We start from the raw sequence: 21152 nt of genomic DNA, 5'->3' as shown, positions 1-21152 counted from the left end.
ACTCTTCTCTTTTTCAACCCAAATCTAAGTTGAAAACCTACCCCCCACCCCCCCAACCCCCAATTTGATTTCCTAATATAACTGTCACCCCACCCCACCCCACGTTTCATTTCTCTTTAATTAAATAATAATAATAAACACACATACATATTAATAATAATAATAATTATAATAATAACTCATCGTGTTACTCTTCGTTTTGTCAAAAGTCGACCGGCCAATCATCATCATCATTATCAGCCCGACCCCGATGTGATTCTTCCACACCGGCGTCGCCGCCTGCAAAAGTCCCACTGCTGCTGAAAATGGGCAGCTCCGAGGAGCAGTCCGATCTCTACGATCCCTCCTCTTCCCCCACCCAGCCTCTCCTCTCCAAATCCTTCCCTTCCCCCATCGACGGCCCCTCTTCTCTCGCCGCCGGCGACCCTTCCACCTCCGACCCCGACCAATCCCAGTTCCTCCAGATCTCCTACAACCACGGCCCCCGACCGTTCAAAGACCTCCCCTTCCTCCTCCTCTTCTCCCTCTTCCTCCTCTCCACCTTCGCCTTCGGCATCTTCGCCTCCGTCAATCGCAACTCCTCTTCCCTCTCTTCCTACTCCTACGACTCCTCTTCCTCTTCCTGCGTCAAGCAATCCTCACTCTCCCTTCTCTACAATTCACTCTCTCTCCACTCCCTTTCTTCCGGCTTTCTAACCACCTCCATCTGGACGCTTGTGATTACCTTGATTTTGAGCGTCCCCCTTGTCCTGGGCGTCCTTTTCTCACTCAAGCGTTACTCCAAACAGCTGGTGTACGCTTCCCTCCCCTTATTTATTGGAATCCCTATTTTCGTAAACGTGTACTGGTTCGTTGCCTGTACTGTCAACTCCTCCTGCAGCGATTCTTTCCCCCTGGCTTACCGGATTTTGCTTCTCGTGTTTGTGTTTCTGATCATTGCGGTGCTCGTGTGGATTATCGTGGTGAATTGGCACCGGATTGAATTGACCGTGAAGATTATTGGGGTTGCCTCTCATGCTTTGTCGAGGAACTTGCGTTTGTTTTGGATTCTTCCGACTTTGACTTTGGCTTTGGCGGTTTATTATGTGCCCATTGTTGTGTTCTTGGTGTTTGCAAACCAGAATGGGAAGGTTGTGCCTCGGTACAAGGATGGAGACATTTACTGTACATGGAAGAAAGATAGTTGGATTCCTGCTTACTATGCATTGGCAATCCTGACAATGTTGTGGTCTGCCACCGCAATGCTGGAGGCACAGGTTTATGTGATCAGTGGGACTGTTGCACACTGGTACTTCTCTAAAGATCATGCAGTTCCACGGCGAAGCTTACGCAATTCCCTGAGGTGACTTTTTACTCCCCTTGTTGCTTGTAGTTCATGCTAGTTGAATTCTTCTGTTTTAGTTATTGAGAAATGTTATGAACTTGTTCTTGAGATGGTTTATTATATATATCAAAGAAGTTTGAACCTGGATCTTCAATGTGAGGATTCTCTTCATCTTATAAAGTTGTGCAGGTCAAGTTGGAAGCTTTTCAGGTAATACCAACTAAATTTAAGTACACATCTATAATTAGGTATAATGGAAACTAATTGATGGAATCGAAATATGCATGGTGGTATCAGCAGCTTATAGGCACTCTTGTTTATTAATAGCTGTTGGCACAAGGGTTATTAAGACTTGTCAAAAGAAAGACACAAGTGTTATTGAGATGTAAGGTTCATTGTGTGGATACCCATATAACCTAGCGATAAGTTTTCTAAAGAAGTGGTTTAGATTGTCTGTCACTTGTTGGGTTTGTGCATCAAGGACATTGTCTTCCTACATGCATATTATCAAGGTAAGCTGCAAATAATTACTGTTGGACAGTTTGCAAGAGGGCATTTCTAGTGCATGAGACTCAATTTGCAAGAGTTGGGGGGTGATCGTTTTTGTACCTAGCCTTATCCTAGCTTTGGAAAGGGGCTGTTTCCAAATCAAACTGTCAACCTTTCAATCACAAAGAAACCACCTTACCATTGCTACCAAGGCTTGCCCTCTTACTATTTGATTGTCTGCATGAAATTATTTACATTTAGTAGTTCAGATCTAAATTTTGTAAACAACTAATTCAAGTTGCTTGAAGAGAGTAACATGGCGTGAAACTCAAAGAGTAGTGGAAATTTTGAATGGGAAACACAGTAGAAGAGAATCATTTAGTTTTGGTTCAAAATTGTACACTATTACATATCTACATTGATATTGACCACGGCTTTTTCTGCTCCAATCAATGATATGTTTATAATATGATAATCAGACTAGTTAGCTTGGAGACGACAGAACCTCACATTAATACACAATACTTGCTGAGGGAATGTTTTCGTATCCAAAGAACCTCTTGGAAATAGATGGACAAGTAAGAATGTTGAGATGAACTGGAAAATTTTGGACAGCGTCAGATCTAGGTTAGTTTGGGAAGTTCCTAACTTCCTATTACAAGAGAGTAGTTATGGCCCTTTAGAATATCCCCCATACTACCAAATTCTAAATGTTTGCCTGATACAATTAGATTCCAGAGAATATGTTGTTGTACTGGTCAAGATCTGAGCTACAGCTTTCCCAGAAGTTGTCTAGGATTCAATCTCCAAACTCCGTGCATTGCCAACTTTAATCATTCTCCTTGATTGAAGACCTAAGCTTATCAATCCTAAGACCAAATTCACTCGCAGTAATCATAATCATAGAAGAAGAAAAAATAAAACAAACAATTTACATTCTCTGTGTCTGTACTTGAAGAACCCAAAATACCAAAATTTCACAAGCGAGCAAAGCTTGGGAATGCATCTGCAAGATATCATGAGAAACAATCAAATGAAATGATATGTTTGAAATGGGTTCCTAGAGTCTTCAGATTGAATATAAAGTACAGAATGATAAGTTTTAAGTGATGATGTGCCCAAAATACAAAAGAAATACCAGCACCCCTTGTTTGATTAGAAAGTTCGCCACAAATAAGAAAATACTAGTTTTGATTCGCCACACTCTAAGATAGAAGAAGAAAGAGTGATAAGAATCAAGTAAATTCGCCACTAAACAAATGAATTGCTTAGATAAGAATTAGGATAAAAATGCTTTCTATACTTTCTTCATAAAAATGTTCATGTCAAAACATTACAAGATCACACATATAAATACTAATCTTAAAGACAAACTTAATAATTAAAGACAGACAACATCATTGTCTCTTTTGACAAAAGAGGGCTAATGATAATAAAAGACAAACCAAAAGTATAAAGTAAAACATCATCATGCCACTTTTGACAAAGGGAATCATGATTGCCTCTTTTGACAAAATGGGGCTAATGATGATAAAAGACAAACCAAAAGCATAAAGAAAAACATCACCATACCACTTTTGACAAATGAAGTCATGATGATAAAACACAATGATACATAAAGACAAAACACTGTCAAACATAAATGACAAATGAATGGTGATATCATCCATGACATCAGTTATGAGACTTGGGCTTGTTGGAAAGACTTGGGCCTGGCAGATGGGTTGATTGCTTGGGCTTGATCATGGAGTGCCTAGGTTGCATTTTGGTCTTGGGCTTCCAAGCAAACAAGCAATGTGATTAATTTGGGCTTTAACTCCTTCACTTTGAATTCTATCTCTTCCAACTGGGTTGGAGTCATCCCAATAAATAACTCAAGCTCTGTTTGAAATTCTTTAGCCCTTGAACGAGTAATTGGCCCAAGACTTACATGCTCTTGGACAACCCTTGCCTTTGTTTCTTTACCGTTCACATCAAGTGAGGTATGAAATAGTACTGTTATCCCATTACTCCTGATTTGCTTCAGAGCCCTTGATGTTTTTCATCATGTAAGAGCAGGTCAATAGCAATAGCTCTGTGAGGTGTCTGTGCCAAATCCAAGATTCTAATTCTCACTCTCAAGAAGGTGTCAGATCCTGAAATCTGGCAGTGAATTCTCAACCGATTGGTGAGAATTAGGGAAGAAAATTAGAGGGAATTTGGAAGAAATTCAGAGAGAGAGAGAGAGAGAATGAATAGAGGGTGCGAGAGAGAGGGAAGGATTGAGAGAGAGAAGAATTGAGCGGGAAAACAGAGAATTGTGTCAAATGATTCTTTGATGCCCTGTATTAGGCTGGATCAGTTCTTATATACTGATCCTAGCAGCAGTGGTTGGCGCCAACAAGGCTGCCAAATTAAGTACAACCATAGGCACCTTCTAAGTACAACTACTATAGTTAGCCTCTAGTACATTTGGTTATAACCGCTAATAGAAGGTACAACCACGATCATCAGTAGGTACATGACAGACAATTTCCCCCCCCCCCCCCGACGTGCGCTCCCAACCCCCCCCCAAAAAAAAATTTTTTTATCCTCAAGAAATATAGAGAAGGTTTGCAGTTTGAGGGAATTTTGTGAGCAAGTTGGGTAGGTACTCCTAAGTGTTATTATCCAAATGGAGATGAGACCATTTCACCAATACTTGAGTCAAAGGAGTTCCATGTTTGTAAATGACCCTTTTGTCCAAAATGGTAGCCGTCTCCATATTAGGGCAAGTATCCTGAACAAAGGAGGGTAAGGAGGAACTAACCGATTGTGTTCCCACTGACTTCTTGAGCAATGAAACATGAAATCCCGGGTGAATATGGGAATCGGTAGGCAGTTGGAGTTTGTAGGCAATAGTCCCAAATCTTGCAATAATAGGGAAAGGGCCATAGAACTTTGGCCTTAATTTAGAGACCAATTTAGAGACCTGTCCTTGAGAAAGAGCCTTTTGATGGGAGTGTTCTAGCTTCAAATAAACCTCATCTCCCACAGCAAACTCTCTTTCACTCCTCCTCCTATCTTCAAGCTGCTTCATCTGGTTTTGAGCAGTTGCCAGCTCCTTCCTTTAACAGTTGTAGAACATTCTGCCATTGTTGTAGGTAGGTGTCCACAGCCACTACCATAATGGATTCTATTAATGCAGGTAGTAGGGGAGGTTTGTACCCTTTTGAAGCCTCAAAAGGTGACATCTTAATAAAGCTGTGGTGGCAGAAATTATACCACCACTGAGCGAAGGAGAACCATTTGTGCCAACTTTTAGGTAGTAGCAAACAAAGGTAGTGGAGGTAAGTCTCTAGGCATTGACCGTCTCGGGGTGATATGCAGTGGACATGTGCAACTTAGTACCCAAGGATTTGAACAGCTCTTGCCATAGTAAGGCTTCAGGCTTGTAAAGACTTTGTCTTGGTCAGATACTATGGACTGTGGGGTTCCATGCAGCTTTACCACCTGGTCCAAGAAAATCCGGGCCACTTCTTGTGCAGTAAAAGGGTGGGAAAGGCTTAGGAAATGGGCAGACTTTGTAAAAGGGTCCACTATCACCAAGATACAATCCTTATCTTCTGATTTGGGCAACCCTGCCACAAGGTCCAAAGGCTGCAATAAACCAGGGGCTGTAACTGTTTCATGCTTGCACCTTTTGCACACATCGCAAGCCATCACAAACTCCATTACAAACTTCTTCAATGGTGGCCAATAGAAGAGTTGTTTTATCTTATGGTAGGTGTTTTGCATCCCTGAGTGTCCACCCAAGGGAGATCCATGTAGGGACTGCAGAATCTTACCTTTGAGTTGGTCACAATCTCCAATTACCAACCTGCTATGGTATCTTATCAGCCCATTAGATAGTGTAAAGCCCGACCAACTTGAAGGGTAAATTATCAGCTGCTCTACAATTCTAGACCACTCAGCCTTCTCATAACTGGTTGTTACTTCCTGGTACCAATCAGGAACAATTGAGATAATGGCTGCAGGGTCCCCTCTTCAAAGCAGCGGGACAATGCATTTGCAGCAACATTTTCCTTCTCTGCAATTGTGTATGCAGTTTCTGCTGCAATAGAAATTTTAAGCTTTCATGGTCAGTCCTAATTATGAACTGACTTCTCTCCAAGTAGTGTCTCCACTTCTCTACTGCTATTAACACAGTCAGCAGTTCCTTATCATGTATGCTCAATCCCAAGCAGTTCCTTATCATGTATGCTCAATCCCAAGTGTCTAGGGGATAAAGTTTGGTTGATAAAAGCTAGTGGCCTACTCTCCTGTATTAATACAGTCTGTATTCCCATTTTGCTAGCATCAGTTTCCAGTATGAAGGGCTTACTGAAATCTGGTAATGCTAGGACCAGGACCTCACTCATGGCTTTTTTCAACTGAACAAAAGGTGTCCAGCCCCTAAAATGGGCTGGAGTTGAATCGGAATTTCTGGGAAATTCTGTTCGAACATAGTTTTAGGGAGAGAGAAGAGAGAGATAGACAGAGATGAGAGAAGAGATTGAGAAAGAAGAGAGTTGTTATTTAATTCCAAAACTGCCTTTCTGTTTCAGCCTTCCCTATTTATTCATAGGTAGGTTAGTTAGTTCTAACCCCCCTCTCCCGCCTTCCATTCTCCTTCTACTTATTACAATAATACCCCTCAAGTCCTAACAAAAGGCTTCCTCAGCCTTGGGGTTCCAATTGAAACTATCCTTCTTCAATAGATCAGTTGCCTGCTGATAACCCCATAATTCCTCACAAACCTCCTGTAAAAGCCTGTTAAACCCAAAAATCCCTCAAGGCCTTAACAATGGTAGGCCTTGGCCACGAAATCATGGCAGCCACTTTCTTGGGGTCTGTGCTCACCCTAGAACCAGAAATAATGTGTCTCGACCTGCTTTTGGGAAAAAACACATTTTGACCTCTTAACATATAGTTGGTTCAGCCTAAGGACCTCAAATGTAGTCTGTGGTTAAGGTGTTGGGCAAAAGAAGGGCTATACATAAGAATATCATCAAACCGAAGGGCATGACAGTGAATTCATAAAGCCCTTGGTGTGTTTTGAAAGCGGTTTTAGGGATATCGGCTGGTCTCATCCTAATTTGGTGATAACCAGCCCTTAAGTCTAGTTTAGAGAAGATGGCAGCTCCATTAAGTTCATCTAATAAATCCTCAATGATGGGAATAGGAAATTTATTCTTTATAGTAAGGGAATTGAGTTGCCTATAGTCTATACAAAATCTCCAAGTGCCATCTTTTTTCTTGACGAGAAGGACTGGAGAGGCAAAGGGACTTTGGCTAGGTTGTATGATTGAATTAGTTAGGATGTCCTTTACTTGTTTCTCAATTTCAGTTTTCTGAGCAGGGTTATATCGGTATGAATGAATATTTACAGGTTCTGTATTTGGTTTAAAATGGATAGCATGGTCTAAAGGTCTTTGGGGTGGTAGGGTAGTCGGCTCTTGGAATTCATGCAATAATAAGTGCAAGGGATCATAAGTGTTTACCTCTGTCAGCAGTTGCATTGTAGCTGTTGTTCCCGTAGATTGGGGTTTCTCCCCTTCTTCCCCCTCATACTCCATTGCATGAATAGAGTATAATTCTGCAATCTGCTCACTTTTTCGGTTCATTAACTTGTGCAACCTCCGCCCCGATATGACTTTGCATTCCCCTTGATCTAGGCTTCCCATCAATGTCAGCTTTTGGCCTTCAACCTCCACTGTTACCTCTAGCTTCTTGAAATCAAAGGTTAGAGGGCTTACATTCTTCATCCAATCTACTCCAAGCACGATATCACACCCTCCTAACTCCAAGACCCTCAAGTCCGCCACATACTCTACTCCCTACATTACCCACTTGAAATTCAAACATTTATGGTTGCTATACATTCGGTCCCCATTAGCGACGATCACTGATAGTGGGTTGGTTCTGGTCATTTCACACTTGAGATCTTGGGTTGTTTTCTTGTTCACAAAACTATGGGTGCTTCCACTGTCAATCAACACCGCTAACTTTCGTCTTCCCACCTGTCCTTTAACTTGTATGATCTTTCCCGTAGGACCCCCTTTCAACGCGTGAAAGGAGATTTGTCCTCCATCATCTTCCTGCTCGTCCCCAGCATGGGGTTCTTCCTCTGCATCTTCTTCTTCTTCCTTATCTTCTTCTGCTTCTTCATCATCGGAAGCCTCCATCTTCAACATTAACCTCCTACATTGATAGTCGGGTCCATATTTTTCCCCACATTTGAAGCATAGGTCTAATTGGCGCCTTTGCTCCAATGTCGTATTCTTCCTTGTTCCTATTCCATTTCCATTCTTGACGCCTCCTTGGGTTGTTCCTCCCACACTTGGTTTGAAATTACTTCCTCTAAAAAGAGTTCCCCCTCTGTTGACGGCCGACCCTCCTTGTGGCCATGGCCTATTCTTCTTGAATACTGCCTCCCATGTTACTTCTTGGAGACGTGCTTTTTCTGTTGCTTGTCTTATCGACACTGGCCCCAACATCTTTACTACGGATCTTAAATCGTCTCTGAGTCCGCTGATGAAACTCGAGACGAAGTAGGACTCGGGCAAGCTTGGATGAGCTGCTCCTATCAACGCCTTTAATTCCTCAAATCGCCTCAGATAATCTTCGACCGATCCTTGCTGTTTCAATTTGTTAAATTCTTCGATCATGTCCGCCAAATTCCGTTTGCCAAAATGACCAAGCAGTTCGTTGGCAAAATTAATCCACGACACCCATCCCCCTTCTGATTGCCTCCAACTCTGGTACCACGCATCCGCGGTATCATCCAAATAGGCTGCTGCCATCGTTACCTTTTGTTCTTCTCCTATCCGGTACAATTCAAAGAATCTTTCACATTGTCGTACCCACTAGCGTGGTTTAGATCCATCGAAGATTGGAATTTGCAATCTTGGCATTGGCAGGTGTCCCCCATCCAATCTTGACCCGGAATTCCTGCCATGGATTTCCCGTTCCCATGCAGTCCTTTCCTCCGTTCCCCTCAGGCCTCTTGGTCTCGATAATATTCCATCGCCCCTTACGTCTGTCTCCATTCTTGGAGCAGACTCTTCTTGCGATCGAAATTGTGGCCATGTCGACATGATCGCAAACATGCGATCTATCTTCTGTCCATAAAAGTCGGCCCGTTCTTGATTCTATTCCAATTCCCGTATACTGTCTTTGATGGCAGCTAAATCTTCCCTCTGGATCGCCATATCCTCTCTTTAGATGGCGTCTTCTCGTTGGGCCCTCACGTCTTCTTGCGTCTGGCCCATTAATCCATCAAGATTCTCCAGGCGAAGCTCCAGTTGTTTCAGGCGTGTTCCTTCCGCCATGCCTTCGTGGTTGCTGAATCGAACCTTCCGTCACCTTCTAATCGTGCGCCAGAAGCCGCCGAAGAAGTCTTAGCTCTGATACCAATTGTCTAGTCCCTAAAATGGGCTGGAGTTGAATCGGAATTTCTGAGAAATTTCGTTAGAGCATAGTTTTAGGGAGAGGGATAGAGAGAGACGAGAGAAGAGATTGAGAAAGAAGAGAGTTGTTATTTCATTCCAAAACTGCCTTTCTGTTTCAGCCTTCCCCTATTTATTCATAGGTAGGTTAGTTAGTTCTAATCCCCTCTCCTGCCTTCCATTCTCCTTCTACTTACTACAATAATACCCCTCAAGTCCTAACAAAAGGCTTCCTCAACCTTGGGGTTCCAATTGAAACTATCCTTCTTCAATAGATCAATTGCCTGCTGATAACCCCATAATTCCTCACAAACCTCCTGTAAAAGCCTGTTAAACCCAAAAATCCCCCCAAGGCCTTAACAATGGTAGGCCTTGGCCATGAAATCATGGTAGCCACTTTCTTGGGGTCTGTGCTCACCCTAGAACCAGAAATAATGTGTCTCGACCTGCTTTTGGGAAAAAATACATTTTGACCTCTTAACATATAGTTGGTTCAGCCTAAGGACCTCAAATGTAGTCTGTGGTTAAGGTGTTGGGCAAAAGAAAGGCTATACATAAGAATATCATCAAAGAAAAGTAGGATGAATTCTCGTGGGTAGGGTTCAAAAATTTGATTCATTAGGGCTTGAAAGGTGGATGGGGCATTAGTGAGTCCAAAAGACATCACTGTAAATTCATAATGCCTATGATGCGTTCTAAATATTGTTTTGGGTATGTCCTCTAGTTTCATCCTAATTTGGTGATAACCAGTTCTGAGGTCTAGCTTGGTGAAAACTGCACCATGTAGTTCATGTAATGGGTCTTCAATAATTGGGATTAGAAATTTATCCTTGATAGTAATGGCGTTTAGTTGTTGAGGCACCTAATGGAAAGTTTAGAGATAAATGTTTAAATAAAAGGATTTACATACATTGTTTTATAGATTTGGAAAAAGATTATGATTTATGACAAAGTCTGTAAGAGAAATCGTATAGAGGCTTTTAGAGAAGAAGGTAGTCTGAGTTGTTCACATATATGTTACTAAACGCATGTATCATGGAGCAAAAACATATATATTTGTAGAGATATCGAGGTTTTTTCAATTATAATTGGATTACTTCAAGGATCTACATCGAGGCCTCTACCTATTTCCTCTAATGATGGATGAACTCACTAAGCACAACCTTGTTATATGTTATTTGTAGATGACATTATTTTAGTAGACGAGACAAATAAGATTCCATTAATACTAAGCTCAAGGTGTAGAAGGACACTTTAGAATCCAAATGTTTTAAGGTGAGTACATAAAAAATTGAATATATGAAATATAAATTTAGTAAAAATACAAGTACAAATGATGTTATGATGGGACTCGAAAATCAATTCATTTCTAAAAAAGATGCCCATACATGCTATGAATTTATATTGCTTGAGGCGCTAGGCACCCAAAAAAGGGCTCGCCTAAGCAAAGCAAGACACTAAATTGACAAAATTAACAGACATATTTAACATGAAAAAGATAATAAGATGATATACATATATATATATATATATATATATGACTTCCAAAATACTCTTAGATACAAATTCTTTTACCATTGTTCGAACAACTTTGGAATCTTGTGAAAAATGGATTAGGTTCAAACAAACATCTTTGGGCTCTTGTAAAAAGTTATCTTTCTAGCCTGGATCTATTTTTCCCGCTTCCACTTGATAAAATAGATTCAGAAGCCATTTGTTATAGCAGTTGCCAGTAGAAAAAAGAATAAAAAATGTAATATAATTATAAAACAAATAAAGAAAGAAGGAAACTAAAGTAAATGTGTAATATAATAACCAGCAATAGCCTAAATAAAGCAGCACACTAGAATTCTGGAGAGAAGAAACATAGAGATTGGTTTTCACTAAGCCACAAACACTATGCTGTATGGGAGAACAGGAAAGGGATGGCCATTAGAGGAATCTCCTACCACTGGCCGGCTTGCCAGTGATGATTAGTGACCAGAAAGATTAACCATCTGCCATCACACACTACTGGTTTATCAACAACTGATGTCACTCATCGAAACCCCTTGGTGTGTGAGAGCTCTAGCTAATCTTTGGTGACTCTTCCCTAACTTGTAGGACTGCAAATGCTCAGCTTGCTTGTTGAGAATTTTATCAGGCTCAAGCTTGAGCCGGACCTCTAGTTAAGATAAAAAATGAGGCTCGGGCTTGTTTATTTATAAAGCTTGTTCAGCTCATTTATATTAAATGGGCTTTATACAAGCTTCAAACAAGCTTTAAGTGAGCTTTATACAAGCCTTTTCATAATTTTTAAATTTAAAAGTCATTGTAAGCTTGATTTTGCTTATTTATGTAGAACATGTAAAATTAGTGTATGTCATGTACCTAGGGTTTAGCCTAGGGTACGATTGGCAATCGGAAAGATCTGATTGAATAGAATCAAGAACATAAGGAATTAGGGGAAAATTGGACGGAAATGGGGGAGTAATTTAGAGAGAAATGAGGGCGAGATGCGGAGAAGAACGAGAGGGAGAATGGAGAGAATTGTGTCACGACCCCAAGGAACCCCAAGGATATATTAGTAATACATGTCATGTATTTTCCTTATTAGTTGCATTTTATGTTGTTGTTAGCATTTTCAATTGTAAGCCTGTAAGTAGGCTTGAGTAGTTAGAGAAAGGAGCTTAATGAATGAATGATTTGAATCTCAATTCCCTCTCTCAATACTCTCCCACGGCTTTTCTCTCTCTCTCCCTCAATTATGTTCTATTCTTCCTTCCCTCCCTTTCTGCTCTCCCTTCCTCTTAATTCTTATCCAAATTCCTTCCTAAACCCTAGCTAAACCCTAGGGTCATGACATTTGGTATCAGAGCTCCTGTTCCTCGGTGATGACTTTCTTTGTTGCTTCTCGGAATTAGAAGGCAACTTTAATAGCTGAATTCAGCAACATAAGGCCATGGAATTGATTGAGCGGTGACTTGTGTGATTCTGTGCAGCAAATTTTGAAGGTTGATTTTCGGAATTTGAACGCTGCCGCGATTGGAAACAAATTTTGGGAATAAGCAGCGATTTCCGACGATGCAAGCTTGAAGTGGACAGTGATTGGGTGGCGAATCCACTGCGGATCTTGATTGGCGTTGGTTGTGAGTAGATAGCGACCAGTTGCAAGCCGGAGTTGAACTTAGATTTGGAAGGCGAAGCCGAGCAAAGCAATTTCCGCTCAGAATTGAAGATGACGTGGGTCGGGAGAGTTCCGACAGTGATCAACGAATTCTGATTGGTTTCTGGTAGCCACAAAAACCAATCGATTCCTGAGAAAGACTACCACAAGGTAGGATTGTGACAATTTAGCTGCAACAGATTCGATAGTCCTCGGCAGATCAGTGAGGGTCGGAATTGCAGGTAACGCAAGGCGAACAACTCTCGGAACCAGTCTAGGTCACTGCATGTGACCAAGGTGGGAGTAAGGAAGGTTGTCGATTGCGGATCAGTTGCTAGGAGCGAAACAAGGCTAGGCAATTCAGGCAATCCAGAAGCTGAAGACGAAGCATGTGGTAGCCTCGTGGATGGGAACGCGGTTGTATGGATAGCTGCGATTCGATTGTAATTCCGGCAGCTCTTCGCGGTGAGACTCGGAATTGTTGAAGGTACAATCAATCAGCTGCATCTCGGTGGCTACTTGGGAGTAAGCGAATCAAGATAGGGCTGATCGAGGCAGATTTGTGAGGCTCCAATGACGGAATTCTGGTGAAGATGGAAGCTGTGAGTAGGTGAAATTGAAGGCCAAACACAAATTCGATCCTCGATTGTTGAAGTAAGATTGAGGTGAGAAGGAAGCTTAGGTCAGAAGTGGATATTGAGTAATCGCTGCACCTCAGAGTGTGATTCAATTCGGAGAAATTATCAGCTGACTTGATCGAATTAATCGAGCAGCTCCTTGGCTGCTGATTCTTGTTTGAGTTAATCAAGCAGATTCAGATCCATATCTCAGTGCATTTCATTTGAGGTGGAATTAGGTTGGCCAAACTTGAAGCTGCTAAGGTTGCGGATTTGGAAGCAATTGATTATTAGTAAGTCTTGTCAATTTATCGAAGCAAATTTCAGTGATTGAATTTTCAGTGAATGAATTCCGGTGAATTTGGAGGCCAAACAGATTCAATCAAGTTTTGGAAGTAATTGTGCAGCAGAAGTTGTGGTTGTAGAGTTGCACAGCGGAAGTGTTGGTTTTAGAAGTTGCAGACAGATTCCCGAAGCTGATTAGAAGAGGTTGTCTCCTGAAATTATCCAGAGCCAGCAGGTTGTTTGAAGGGTAATTGATTTGGAGGCCATCAGTAGCAACTAAGGGCTGATTCAGATCTAGCCTTTTGGAATCCAAGGTTGCTGAATTTGAATGGAGGAGGTGGCTGATGGACTATGTGCTGCAACAAGGGAAGGGAAGGTCAGGTGGACTGACTTTGCTAAAGATATGTGTGATCAATTTGGGGAGAAGAACATGATTGATGTGATTGAGGAGTTCAACAAGCTTAAGCAGGAAGGATCAGTGACTGAATATCAAGAGAGGTTTGAAGAATTAAGGGCATTGATGTGGAGCTTTCAGCTAGCATTGTCAGAACATTACTTTGTATCAAGATTCATTAATGGTCTTGACGATGCTTTAAGGCTCAGTGTGAAAATGTTTTGCCCTACTACGGTGGAACAAGCTGCGAAGAGAGCGAGGCTGCAAGAATTGGCACTAGAAGCCATTTGTAGAAAGCATTGACTGCCACCGAAAAGTTATCGTAAGAGCAGTTCGCAAGTTTGTAAAGGACCATATGTAGCTAAAGGAGCTTTAACGGAAAAATTTGGGCTGGAACTACTTAACGACAGTTCTAAGGAAGCTGATACTGAAGTTGTTGAAGGAAAAAATGCAATCGACGAAGACTTAGACCAAAGGAAAAAGCAGGAGGCTGAGGACTTGCACAATACTGCAACTGCTGAGAACAACCATGTGGTTCAAAAGATGAGGGAAAAGGAGGCTGCTGCCACACGGTTTAGAAGTTTGGATATTGGAGAAGGGATAGTTGACATGGAGGTCCAAGAAGTCTCTATTGAAGATAAGGAAGGAGAAGAGGTTGTGAAGAAGGGAGAGGATATGACTACACCAACCTTGGAGTTTGAAGATTACAATGAAAATTTTGTTGAGGGGAACAAAACTCTTGCTGTTTTGTTTATTCCTCTTTCAGTTGGAGAGCTGCAATGTCGAATCAGATTTTGGCCTGCAACAAAGTTGGAATTCCTTTCTATGATTGGAAATGATATGGTTGCAGTTATAACGGATCAATTGGAACCATTCTCAATGGAAATCAGAATGAGGGGGATGACTGGACTTGCTGTTGCAGCAAGTCATAGTACTGATGTTTTGGAAGAAAAAGACACAAAGGCAAAAGAAAAGGAAGATACGAGATAAGCACAAGAAAAGGCAAAGAAGAAACCAAATTGCTAAGGTTGGAATCGGTTGAGGAATGGGGTCAACTACTATCAATTCTTGGGGACAAGAATTGATTGAAGGGTGGGGATTGTCACGACCCCAAGGAACCCCAAGGATATATTAGTAATACATGTCATGTATTTTCCTTATTAGTTGCATTTTATGTTGTTGTTGTTAGCATTTTCAATTGTAAGCCTATAAGTAGGCTTGAGTAGTTAGAGAAAGGAGCTTAATGAATGAATGATTTGAATCTTAATTCCCTCTCTTAATACTCTCCCACGGCTTTTCTCTCTCTCTCCCTCAATTCTGTTCTATTCTTCCTTCCCTCCCTTTCTGCTCTCCCTTCCTCTTAGTTCTTATCCAAATTTCTTCCTAAACCCTAGCTAAACCCTAGGGTCATGACAAATTGTAGAGAGAGAAACTGAAGATTTCATTTCATTAATTCAAGTATGAAAATCCCATTTGTTTACATAGCCTTATATAGGCATATTTGCTCCTAACTAACTGCATAACACCACCTATGTGTTTCTAACCAAATGCTAAAATATCTAAAATATCTTCTAACAACTATTATCAACCTATTACTATATTGTTCTTCTATGGATCCTTGGGTCATGACAGTCTATTCTAATATATTTTTAAATATTGAAGAATATAAATAATATAGAAACAAAGATTCTCAATTATAAAAAACACGCATAATTTCAGAATATACTTTATTTGAGCCCAGAATTATAAACGAGCTTAAAAGCAAGCTTACAAACGAGCCATAGACAAGCTTGTTCACAAGCCCAAACAAACTGAGCACCTTAAAGCTCAAGCTCAGCTCGTTTATTAAACAAGCTTAAAAGTAAGTTCAAGCTTGTTTATTTAACATTTTAACTACAAGCTTGAACAAGCCCTAACTAAGCTGAGCTTTGAGCTGTTTGTGAGCAGCTCTTTTCACTTGCAGCCCAACTGACTTGCCTCCCTGTGGTCTATGTAGTGTGACCTTCTAGCCACAAAAGAAAAGAGAAGAGGGAAGAAATTGAGAATGCAGCATATGACGATTGTATGACCAGTAGCAATGACCAAATAGTGATGTTTCTCCTTTCTTTCCCATTTTGCTTTTATTTTCTTCACTTTCAGCTTATAAGTGCCTTTTCATATGCCTGTTTTGTTTCATAAAGCCCATTTTTCTTTACCTTTGCCTTTTATGTGGCTTATGCCTAGGCGAGCACCTTTGATGCCTATAGCCTCATTTGAGGCATTCACCTTAGTGTCACCTGATTGAAGCTGCCTTGCGTAGAGGTAGGTGAGGTGCTTCCATGGTGCCTTGAGGTGCCTGAGAGACTAGGCAAGCGAGGCCCTTGCCTTTGACAACACTGGTTGTTTCTATATCCAGTTGCTAAACTACTTTGAAGAAAGTGCCCTAGCCTGTAACCAGTATAGATAGTTGAATTAAGTTTTACAGAGGCATGTCCCATGAAAGAAAAAGTTGTATCAGGTCAAATTATTAATTGATTACCCCTTTCATAGTAAAGATTTTATTTGAATTTGAGATTCTGAAATCTGTTCAAGTCATTAAGATTTATAGTTCTTTTTCTTTTTAAGTAATCTAGGGAAAGCTTTTGTCATCTGCACTGTCTTACTCATTTACTGACAGCACACATGTACATTTGCCTTTGGTGAAAGGAAGATGGGGTGCGGGGGCATGTTTGGCTGGAGAGGAGATTGGTTGAGACCCACACTTGTTGCTCATTAGAAGATACTTGCAAGTCCCTTGTTTCTCTGCATCATAATTAAAAGCCTTACAGAAAATATGTTCATGGATAGTGATGATTCTTAAGCTATGTGGCTAACCCCACATAGTGGGACTAGAGTTTGGTGCGTTGGTGTTATTGTTCAATATCATTTGCTAAACCACGGTAAGGAAAGCCTAGTATATGGCCTCTAGTTGATCAAATTAAGTGTTGCAGAGGCATGGCTTTGGACACAAAAGAAAAGGTTGATCAGGTCAAATTAATCAATTATCCTTTTTGGTAGTAAAGGTTTTCTTTGAAATTTTGGTTCTGAAATCTGTTCAAGTCATTAAGATCTCTAGTTGTTTTTCTTTTTAAGTAATCTAGGGAAGGTTTTTGTCATCTGTACTCCTACATGTTTCTCATTTACGAAGCATACACATGCACATTTGCCCTTAGTAGGGAAAAAGAAAAAGAGAGGAGGGGGGGGGGGGGGGGGGGGGTGTTGTGCATTGGACTGGGGAAGGGCATTGGTGGAAGTCCACACTTGTTGATCATTAGAAGGTACTTGCAAGTCATTATGACTTTTGCACCATAATTAAATGCTTCTGATTGATGTTCTAGAGATGCAGACCTTTTATTTATGAAATAAATAAATAAAGCTATTGTAAACTGCATTTCTTTTTTCTCATATCCCCTCCCTCCTGTATGAGCCTTTGTGTACGGTAATAGGAGGTATTACAGTAAGTTGTGGACTTAAATTGATTTAACATTTTTGCCACTAGTTCATTATTAGAGGCATCCCAAAAACCTTGAGGTCAAAATATAGTTTTCAGATGAAGTTCTGACTTTACTAATGCTGATTAAGCATACTGTTGCAGAACTTTAAGAAAGAAAATGTGCTCTAGGACATCTTATAGGTGGATTAAAATGGCTACAGTTTCCAGTTTCCCATTATTGACAACATGCATGCAGCATTTTATGCGTATGGTATAATTAAAGGATCGCTCCTAGTATTGTACTTTCCTTTTCTTTTTCATTGTTCAGATAGATTCTTGCGCTTGCACCTCTAAGGAGGGTGAATGAAATGGTAGAAGTTTGTAAGGAAAAGAGATAAAGGAAGACCAATGAAATCTTGGTTGATTATTCTTAGTCATGGCATTGGATATAATGGCCTTAGGTTAGATGAGTTCATGGATAGAGATGATTAGCATACTAGAATCCACATGGTTGACCCATCTAGTGGGATTTAGGCTTGGTTCTTGTTGGATAGTTTCTTGCATCTAACTATTTTTGCTGACATTTTGTATTTACTTTAGCTTTCAGTTGGTAATTCATTTGGTCTAATACTAAGTTTGTGTTATTTTCTGGGGTCTCACTAATCTAAATTCTCATGATTTATATTATTCATTGAGGTAATCATTCGTGACTCGTGAGCTGAGATATCATTGGTAATGTATGACCATATATCTTTTAGTTGTAATACACTTTGTGATGGTACTGTTACCTCATAATTTTTGTGATGCTTGAAAATTCCTTGTATTTTTTTCATGTGAATCTGTGAATGCTTGATAAGTTCTGTGTGTACTTCATCCCGCTCTTTACCACTTATTTCACTTACTTGAGGTATGACACATATACCCACCCTCTTAGCTGGGAGTTGAACCCTGCACATTCCTATTTGCAGGCAGGCAGAGATACCACTCTACTTTTTCACTTTTGATTGTGGTAACTGAAGTTTAATGCCATTATCTTGAAGCCACTTCTTGTAGTCAAACTCAGAATTTTAGATTAAACTTCCTTAACCCGGTAGTTCTCTAGTGGAATTGTCAAGCATGTGATGTTGACATCTGTGGCTGTATAAATCAATGTTCATCAGTTGTCTATGTGGCAAATGTATGTCCTTAAGGTATTTTGATGCTAGCTTCCTTGCACTTTCACGTAGTCAGAGCAATGCCATTGTCTTATTTTTCTCACATTTATTTCTTTCTTGGTGAACACTTGCAGAAATGCCTTTGGCCCTTCTGCGGGGACAGTATGTTTTTCTGGATTACTTATTTGCGTAGTTCGTGTGGTGAGGGCTTTGGTTGATAGTGCAAGAGAAGATGCTTCAGGGATAGTGAATGTCATCTTGCGGTGCTGTGTTAATGCCCTATTGTCATCTTTTGAATTCCTTAATAAGTTCACCATAAACTTTGCGGCTATAACTGGTGAAGCTTACTGCACTTCTGCAAGGATGACATACGAGCTTCTCAAAAGGAATCTTCTCTCAGCTGTATTCGTAGAGACTGTTTCTACCCGTTTACTAGTTGTTATTGCCTTTGTTCTCTCAGCAATTTATGCAATTCTGGTGAGTACACCTTGCTTCCTTCAAAACTGGTTCCTTAAATTTTGCCTTTGTTTCATCCTTTTGATATATTGGATCATATACACAATAAGTTTCACCTACAGTGAGACACTGAGACTTTTAGTAGTATTTGGTGGGGGCAATTGGGGCAATCCTTATAACATTACTTGCTCGGGAGAGAGACTCCTGAAATTTCAAATTTGATTAAAAAAAAAAAAAAAACTCTGGACGTAAAAAGGTGGATGACATGCATGTTTGAAGACTACAATTTATCTTTGCCCAAATACTTTGCTTGCTTATTTATTTTGATTAGAAGCCTTTCTTTTCTTACAATTATGGTGTCAACTGCAGGTTTGTGCAATACTAAATGGTGCCAGCAGTCTTGGAGCAGAATCGTATTTTGTAGCTGCCATGGCTTGGGGGCTGCTGATTGTGGTGCTTGGATATTTCGTGCATGTGTTGGACAACGTTATTGATACAGTGTACGTGTGTTACGCTATCGACAGGGATAGAGGGGAAGTATGTAAGCAGGAGGTCCATGATGTTTATGTTCACCTCCCCATCAGTAGGAACCATAGGCCGCCTCTATTTCCTAGAACTCCACTTGTCTAACCTGTTTCAATCAAAATTGATGTTGTAATCCACTTGTAACATGTGCTCCTTGAGGAGTTAGTAACTGCAGCTGGTAGCTCGTGCAAATGTTGTTAAATTTAAGGTTTCTCAATAAATTAACAAAATTTTTGATCCCATGACTTGCTGTAGAACCAGATCCTTTGCCAAAGCGGATACTGTTTCTGTTGATTCAAGACACAAATTCTGATAATGCATCACCATGGCATGGCTCCTGGCTTATTATGAGAACTATGGTGTCCAATGTTGCTTTTCAGTCAGCCTGTGCCAGTCAGGGTGTTTTCTGAAGGCAACGTAAAGGATCAAATGCTGCCAAATGCTAGGAAATGGTAGCAATATCTCTGCTGGAAACCCAAAGCCAGCCATGACCACAGGTTACTTACGGACACCCAGATAAAACATTTTGTTCTATCTACCATCAACTTTTGAGAGGAGGAAGCTTCACCACCAGATTTGACAACTTCCACCAGGGAGAAGCTTGAGTTATACCAGCGCTGGGGTAGCAAGTCACCCATCTCCAACCTAACCTAACCTTGGGTTTTACCAAATTTGCAAGGCTTAGCTTCACTTCATTAACACCGCATTTTTCTTTTTCTTTTTTTTTATATGATATTCGTATTCACAATAAGGCTAGTTTCGGTAGCAATGAGATTATTTTGTGTTTTGAGTGATGAAAATAATTTTTTTTTTTTTTTTCACAAAAGCAAGACTGGGCTACATACAAGTATAATAATATAGTATTTTTGCAAAACTAATAACACAAGTCCTGTACATCGTGGACACCCTCTATTTATTTATCTTTCACAAATGGGGGGGTTATTAAATAAGCAAGTGGGCTTTCTTTACTTCGCATTATTGAGTTGTTTAGAGACACATTTTCTACAGGTAATTTCGGAATACAAAAATAATTTTGAGAATGGGACAGGGGAAGCCTCACATTGTTGGGTAGAAATGCGTAATGGGCAGTGAGGATTTTAGCCATAATGTAATGGGAAGGGCCACCCAAACGAGGGACATGGGTCCCCAACCACGCCCCCACTTGGCTCGCAATCTAGTGCTTGTAAACTCTCTGCTTAACTTGTTCTTCCATCTGATGATTCTGATACACACACAACACAGCATCTCTGCAACCTTACAGTCACTGTGGCGGTGTTCTCTGCTACATCCCCTCGACAATTCCATTGGGAAAATCAAACTTGGGGATTTGAAATGGTTGCGAATGCTTCCTACGCGAACTCCTGATTATGGAAAAAGAAGAAGAAGAAGCTGTCTACTGTGGGCTTGCTTTCACGCAAAGAGTTCAGACTTCAGAGGGATTGGAGCGATTTGGGTTTGTGAGTGTGTGTGATCCGAGAATCTATGGGACCATTGCATTCCTTACCCACAAGTGTCCTCCTCCTCTCGCATTGGGAATTATTAATCCGAGGGGTGTGAATGTGAGTTAGACTCAATCATAATTATATTTATTTTACCCAAACCCCCCAATTATCATCCTCCATGATGATTTGTTTTTCACTTACTAGTGTTAAATATAAGAAAGTTATTTATTCTTTTATAGAGTTTTATTGTAAGGGAGAGACGATAAATAATACACATTTATCTATCGGATCAGATCAACTTTCTCGCTATACCATTTTTACTAATAATATAACGATATATCTCAAAAATAAAACTCATATTTATAAGAGTTGCAAGGGAAGGGATAAAACTTCTTGAACATGTATCTTACACCCTTTTAATA

At 40.5% G+C, this 21152-nt stretch overlaps 1 protein-coding gene across 1 annotated transcript; it reads left to right on the top strand.

Annotated features, from left to right (window-relative positions):
- The first annotated feature begins 168 nt into the window (after positions 1–168).
- LOC127802011 (uncharacterized) lies at positions 169–19530 on the top strand. The gene is made up of 3 exons (XM_052337631.1): positions 169–1342; positions 18442–18784; positions 19133–19530. Exons 1-3 carry the CDS (start codon positions 306–308, stop codon positions 19391–19393), a joined length of 1641 nt encoding a protein of 546 aa, XP_052193591.1. The 5' UTR covers positions 169–305; the 3' UTR covers positions 19394–19530.
- Positions 19531–21152: the final 1622 nt, after the last annotated feature.

The sequence above is a fragment of the Diospyros lotus genome, chromosome 5 (genome assembly GCF_014633365.1).
Source record: "Diospyros lotus cultivar Yz01 chromosome 5, ASM1463336v1, whole genome shotgun sequence".
In the NCBI taxonomy this organism is placed as follows: Eukaryota; Viridiplantae; Streptophyta; class Magnoliopsida; order Ericales; family Ebenaceae; genus Diospyros; species Diospyros lotus.
Note: the sequence above shows the minus strand (reverse complement) of the source record. Positions and strands in the feature narration are given on the sequence as shown.